Source organism: Microchirus variegatus (assembly GCF_963457635.1).
Source record: "Microchirus variegatus genome assembly, chromosome: 11".
NCBI lineage: Eukaryota > Metazoa > Chordata > Actinopteri > Pleuronectiformes > Soleidae > Microchirus > Microchirus variegatus.
This window is the reverse complement of record NC_139812.1, coordinates 8,922,193-8,929,766: the sequence shown is the minus strand read 5'-3', so window position 1 is coordinate 8,929,766 and position 7,574 is coordinate 8,922,193. Positions and strand designations below refer to the sequence as shown.

The window sequence follows — 7,574 nt, the reverse complement described above, 5'->3', positions numbered from 1 at the left end:
CTCCGTTGAAGCTTTATGGGTCGTTCACTCCCTCATTTCTGTGCACGGATAATGAGCAGGAACCTCTGTGCGACTTTGTAGCTGCGCGACTGTTTGTGAGTTTGGATCCCACAGCGTCCTGGGGCCAGAAAGACTCAGATGTACCTTATGTAGACGCCTCCACCGATCCACTGTGATTGTCATCTGATCTATAGGGCACAGCACTGACACAGTACACCTTGTTAGAGGAAAAGCGGGGAGAGTGTTTGTGAACACCGTGTGACTTTGAACAAATGCCTTCTCTCTGGGGAGAAAGGAAAACACTGGGGCCTGTAATCATTCTATCTACTATTATTGAATCGCAACCACACACACAATCTCTCACCCACATATGAACATGCAGAGGGAACACTAACAGAGTGTGAAAGAGGTAAAGCAAAGGACAAAGGATTGACACGGGAAAAAAAAAAACATTCAGAATTCCTCTTGTCAGGCATCGCAGTTACGTGTGCTGATTGGATTTGACTGCATCACAGGTGTTGTTTCTGAGCCTCGGTCCTCATCTCTCTCTCGCTTACAAATCTATCTCTAATACTCACGATCAAAGAATATTTGGAGAGCAGACCTCTTCAACTAAAAATAGATATGTGGATGTAAAGACACCGACTTCAGAGTAATATTAGCAACCCGCTTCACACTTTGAAAAGTGGTGTGATGGGTGATTTATTTCTCTTTTTCTTTAAAGAAAAAAAAGAAAAAAAACAGAGCGTGTCAAGCTGTGCTACACAAACACATCCCAGAGTAATACAGCATGGCTATTTCTCTTCCCTTGCATGAATAATTCTGTCTGAATGTAGGAGAAGATGTTTCTTCATATCAGTGAATCACCAGTCGCTACAGCTTTTTAGTGTCTGTGTGAATGATCCTGTGGAAATTAAGTGTTTGAGTGCAGTGCTCTCTGTGTGTGGAAGTGTATTAGACTGTGTGTGTGTGTGTGTGTGCTGTGATTGATGATCTTGACCTTTCTGTGCATTTACAGAGCCTGGGAGAGTTCCAAGACTTAGGAAAGTCAAAGAGCGAAAGAGACAGAAGTCGGGAACAAGCCATGGCCCTGACATCACTGTCCTGGTGTCTCAGTGCAGCTTTGGCACTGCTGTGTGGCTCCTCGTGGCCCCAGGTTCACACAGCTCTGGCACCGGAGAATGAGGTACCACTCCGACCCATTACATGGTTACCGGAAGGAAAGATCACCTCTATAACTCTGCCCAAAGGACGCAGTCGCAGGTAAGATTACATCTACTGCATGATCTGGTTGCTTGTTCCCATTAGGGCAACTAGATTATATTCAATATTAATTATTTTGTTGATTATCGCTTGGAAATTTTCAGAGTTTCAGAGTTTAATGTGTCAATAATTGTCCACTTAAGTGAAGAAGAAATTGTCTTTTTGAATGAAAACACCAGGGAGAAATAAGCCTGTGTCAGCTTATCACCTGATCATAATGTGCAGCCATTATTAATGGAAAAAGGTAGCAGTAGCACAGTGCAGTAATACTCTATTAATAATAAGTAAAAGTCCCTTTCAGACTTACTTTCTGTGGTGAAAGGTGTATGTTGTGTTAATGTTTAAATAATACCGTTTTTAAAACTTACCCTCATACTACTTTAATTCTTGTTTTATCTTATTGTATTGCTTATTCTAGTCATATTTTGTCACTTGTCTACCCCTGACCTGACCTTGCTACTGTAACATGTGAATGTTCCCCCAGTGTGGTATCAATTAATTCAAATCTAAATATAGTTTCAACCAACAACAGCCGTAAAAATGTTCATTGTGCAAGAATAATCTGTAATAATGATGCAATGACGTTAAAACCATTTTAATATTGCAGCTGGTGAAAGATTAATTAATTTAGCCTGATTTTTGGCGAGAGAACATTCCGACTTAAAGTTTACGGAACTTTGGAAATAAAAAGGAGTTTTTAAAAGTGTGGGAATGAAGGATAGGATAGAATGAAGTGCTAACTTGTTGCTGAACCCTTTTGGAAACACAACACTGAACTGCCAAATGTATTATGGGAAACGCAGTCCTTCAAAACACAAATTTACGGTCTCACTTTTTAACTCCAGAGATCTCCCATAAACTGCTTCATATAAATTCTTAACATATCAATGTCTTTTAAATAAACAATCTCTAAGTCTCTAAATTCCCAACAGTCTTATCATAACACATCATACTTTGTTAATTACACTTTGAATCTTCCAAGTAATTGCTATAAATAAAACTGTATTTATCAAATCTGTAATGTAGAAAGTAGAGCAGAAACTGCAGAAGTACCATATACAACTTTAAAGGAGCTCTTGAGAGAAGTAGTTAATTTACATAACAAGCTGGGATTGCACCATTTTTACAAATGTGGAGACACATGAAAATAGTTCTAAGTATAAATTATTTAACTGTCTGGATTCGCCAAATAAAATATTTAATGCAAAGAACTGAAAGCAGGAAATGAAAACGGTCAAACTGTATACTGAAAGAGAATACCATCATAACAATATACACAGATTGTGTATTGTAAATTCTATTCCTAGTTAGACAAAATCTAAATTAAAATCAAGGTAAATAATAAATTGATACATAATAATACTGTTATTATTAACCTGAGAGTTTTTACATACTTCAGATAATAGTCCCCAAAAATAGAAAACGGGAAAAAAAATTAGTTTCACCTTCCCAACAAACGATTGATTTGTAAACAAGCTGAATTATCACGGGCAGTGAACTCTACACAAACCTAATTTGAAGTTCATTGAACACCTATATGATTAAATCCTGAGGTCTGCTCATCGGCTCTGCCCTCGTTGTCTGACTCCAGTGCCACACTGACAGGAAGTGGAGCTCATTTGGCCTGAACCCTACAAAACAGTGCCAGTGCTTGCTTTCTAAAACGGGGAGCTGAAAATTGCGAAACACATCTCCCTGTGTGCTGCAGTCTGTCCACCAGTGCAGTCAAGCAGAATCTCAGCAAAAAAAAAAAAAAACAACGCAGAGAAGACACTGATTCAGAAATTAATCACTCTATTAGATAAGCCACAAAGTGCCCTTGACAATAACAGTGTCGTACATCTGTTTGAAAACAAGCGCCATCTGCGCACAATCATGAATTATAGTGTTTGCAGTGAAGGAGTGCACTTACTTCATTTTAATGGTGGATAATTAACTAAATTAACAGAATATTTTTGCTTTATAAAAAAAAGGTGGTTGTAAATGGCTTCACATTGATTTAAAAGTGAAATAGATTATTTAAATTTGATCGCATAATAGTTAATATGCTAAGCACAATCCCTGATAAGCAGACAAACAGATACTCATCTGACAGAGTCAATACAGCGTTATCAGCTGATCCCCAGGTCATGATCTGCTATCAAATGTCTAATCAGCATGTAGGGGAAATGGAAATACGGCATTTGGCAAAGGTTCGAAACAGCTGCAATGTTGAAATTGCAAAAGCTTCAGGGGAAGAAATTACAACCAGTCTATCATATCAATACATCATCTGACAAAATGAAAGCATGTTGCTCCGTGTTCACCGCTAGAGATCTTGTCTGCCCGTGCATCACAGCTGAAGGGAAACAGGGCGTTATCTTTTTGACATTCAGCTTTTTTCGCTGTTATCTTGGGTGTTTTATCCACAGGCTCTACTTCACACTGAGGAAAAAGGCTTCAACAATGTCGGTGACCGTCAGCCCCTGTGACCAGCCCGTCGAATGGAGCTTGGCCACCCGCACTTTAAAGGACAAACCGCTCAAAAGCCTGCAATGTGAGTGGACATTATATGACCACAGCCTGCATTTCCAGATGCCCAGATTATAGGGGTGTAATATCAAAGCTGCAACAATACATATCCACTACAGTTCAAAAGTTTGGGGTCACTTAGAAATGTCCTTATTTTTCAAGGAAAAGCACTTTTGTTCAATAAATATAACATTAAATGAATCAGAAATACACTCTATACATTGTTAATGTGGTAAAACGACTATTCTAGCTGCAAACGTCTGGTTTTTAATGGACTATGTACATAGGTGTATAGAGGCCCATTTCCAGGTACCACCTCTCCAGTGTTCTAATGGTACATTGTGTTTGCTAATCGTGTTAGAAGGCTATTGGATGATTAGAAAACCCTTGTGCAATTATATTAGCACAGCTGAAAACAGTTTTGCTGGTTCTTTGACGAAAGCAAAGTTTGAAGGGCAACATTATTATTTTGAATAAAAATCATTATTTCTAATCTTGTCAATGTCTTGCCTTTATGTCCTATTCATTTTGCAACTCTTTTGGTGAATAAACGTGTGAGTTTTAATGGAAAACACACAAAAAGTGTATAGGTGACCCCAAACTTTTGAAAGGTAGTGTACCTGAATTAGTGTGTAAGTCTGTGTAGACTGATACACCCAAACAATGGAGATGGGAGTTGAATTACAATAGCATGTATGAGTTCAGTCTTACTCACGCTGGCCTGAGGGCTCTGCACATGCACCACAGTTTCCGTCCCTGCCTTGATCCCGGAAATAACAGAAGAAGCCGGTTTATAGAAGGAGGAGAAGACAGCGGGAAAAGCTCAGTGAAATTCAGACTGGTACATTTGTTTGGGACTGATGAGGAGACTGAGTTTATGTCCCACCGGCTCAAAGAATTACAAAATTAAAAGCAAGAAATTGCCTGGGTACCCAAAATAAGTGAGGGGTCAAATCAGATTAGATTAGTAGCAACAATTTTGTTATAACAAGCATGGATTTTATGATCAGCTAATCAGCTGATACCAGTGATGTAAGGTAACTAAATGCAACTAGGTTGCTTCAGTTCCTTTATGTCTGAGGCCTCCAAAGACTTTTCTTACACGTCATCATGACAATAAAAGGTAGTAAGTCAGTTAGATAGGATCGTCACTAAATCACCTCCTTAAAGGAAGCTAAACACTCTATTATATTTATTGACTTATTAACAAACAAACCATATATTTATTAATCACTCACTCTCACTCATCCTCTACTACTTTATACTACACATGAGGGCCATGGAGGCGCTGGTGCCAATCTCAGCTGACATCACCAGTCCATCACAGGGACACAGAGAGACAAATAACCATCCACTCTCACACTCAGTTAATTTAGAGTGTCAAATTTGGCTAAATAATAAGATCATATCACCGCAGCATTGACATTATAGTTTTAAACTAAAGCCAGAGCAATAAAGTCAAGCACAAAGTGAGGTAAGTCATAAAATCTCTACAGTAAAAAAGGTAAAGAGGCAAAATATGTCAGAGACTATATTTTAATGAGCCCTTTTCCAGGTTAAAAAAAAAGTTCCTCGACGTAGTAAAAAAACATTACGAAGTTCTAAAATGACACATGAATCATTTAGACGTCGAGCTCAGGGGTCCCCATCACCAGCCTAAATAATTCACTTTGATTCAGCAACATTTGGTCTCATGTGAGGAGCGATTTCTCAACTCAAGGAGAGATGAACAGGGAGACAAGTGGTGATGTGTTTTGTGTGTGTTTTGACAGTTTGCCATTCGAGTGAAGAGTGTGTGCTTAAAAATAAAAACACTTGTAAATACTGGAATTATTTGTGGATTGGCAATTGGGGAAGGATTCACCTCAGTTACCCTTTACTATAACTGCTCAGGTTTAGTGCAAGGTGGTTGTTGATTATTCATTTACTGTGTAATGTCGTACACAGTAGTGCTTATGGGTCCTACAGCTCCAAAAATCCTAACCCAAAACATATTCATGGCTTTCATCAATTCATAGATAAATAAATGGTTTTTTTTATGTCCTCACAGGGAGTAGTAAAAAGAGTACGCCTGAAGTGTGGTGGCAAGGACCTGGGACTGAGGAGAAACTACACAGCTTTGCTGGCACTGCAGTAAACACCTATGTCGGTCCTTCCTATCCACATGCTTCCATCTACATCCTGAGGCTGCGCTCCAAACAGCACAACACCAGAGCGACAGTATCGCTCCATGAAGGCCCGGGGCCCTCAGGCACCTTCCCTCGGCTCCCACCCGACCCTCAAGTTCACACTTTAGGTGTCGGCATGACCAGTGTCACGCTCAGCTGGGTGCCCAGTGCCTCCATAACCAACCTCCCTCAATCACAGAAGACGTACGACTACTGTGTACTCGTCAACTCGCAGCAAAACTTCCCCAGCCTCTGTGCGGCCCGGGAGAGCATGAGGAGAGAGAAACACCAGAAGCAAGAGAAGAAGGAGAGGACAGTGACAGTGTGGCCAATCTTGAACGACTGGTGGTGGCAGCAGTGGGATGTTTATCCTGAAAGTCCAACTTCTTCCCTCGCTGATGAGTACGCTGATCTCCAGTGCGCATGTCAGGGGACTGAGAGTGTCTGCACCGTCTCCGAGCTCCTACCTGAGACCATGTATTACTTTGACGTCTTTGTGGTCGACCGGCTGAATGGGACCAGCATGGCGTACAAGGGGACATTTGCTCGGACGCACGAGGAAGCTCGACCGACGATCACCACGTTAAGAGAAGGGGAGCTGAGGTGGGTGACCTTCAACGACAGGGGCTCCAATTCAGAGCAGTTCTTCACTTTCCGTCCTCGCGGTTGGCAGCAGAGTGGTCTCCTTACCTTGCAGAGCTGTGGAGCGGGTGAACAAGTCAAGGTCACTGTATCCAGTAAAGGCCATGTTTTGACATCCCAGGATGTAGGAGGAGATATCTCGCACATTTGGCTCCAGGGAAGTCCTTCTTATCTTATTCACTTGAAGAGAGCAGGGACTACCTCAAAAGGTTCAGTCAAGCTGCAAACCTCTTCAGCCTACCACCGCAGAGGAGTCCCATCTTTGCCTTCCACCTTGCAGATCAAGTCTTTTAACCGGTTGCGTGGTTGCAACAGTGTCACGTTGGCCTGGATGGGCACGGAAGAAAGAAGCCTGTACTGCGTGTACAGCAGGAAGTTGGGAAACCGTGAAGCGGAGGCTGGAGGAGTATCGGCTCTTACTGCACCCTGCCTGGGGCCAGAATCCCGTTCTGACACTGAGAGGGTTCTCTGCAAGTATTTCCAGGAGTTGAATCCTCGACGGGCCGTCACAACAGCTGTGATCGGGGGCCTGGAGCCAGGGATGGCTTATGTGTTTGATGTCTATCTAATGAGACGCTGGGGGATCCCTATCAAGTATGCCAGCAAGATGGTAAAGACCAGAAAGGAATGCTGAGCTGCTGCCCCCTGTAGGAGGGTTTTATACTGTCCCAGTATTGGGCGGGAAATGCCATGGACATGCTGACCATGACAATAAAGCCATTTGACTGTTGTGGAGAGACTGTTGCCATAACAAAAAGGAAATCTTCAGAGTTGAAAAGGTCATGTTGAAATCCCACTCACACTGTCCGTGCGTGTGGATGTAAATGGTGGATGGAGGATCCGCACACCAGCAAAAAGTTCATACCATTGACAATGCAGCTTTCGTGTTTTTGTCATTTGCGTGGTTTTTTTTCAGTGTTGATCATGATAATGATGTGCCAGTTGTCCAAGTGCTTATTCTGTGTCTATGAGTACAAAGGACAGATGAAG

General features: G+C 41.6%; 1 protein-coding gene across 1 annotated transcript; it reads left to right on the top strand.

Annotated features, from left to right (window-relative positions):
- Positions 1-1,084: 1,084 nt before the first annotated feature.
- On the top strand, positions 1,085-7,218 carry ndnfl (neuron-derived neurotrophic factor, like; the record flags this gene model as incomplete). The annotated part of the gene is made up of 3 exons (XM_083897275.1): positions 1,085-1,263; positions 3,675-3,799; positions 5,825-7,218. The coding sequence occupies 3 exons, from the start codon at positions 1,085-1,087 to the stop codon at positions 7,216-7,218; spliced, it is 1,698 nt and encodes a 565-aa protein (XP_083753401.1).
- Between the last annotated feature and the right edge of the window lie 356 nt (positions 7,219-7,574).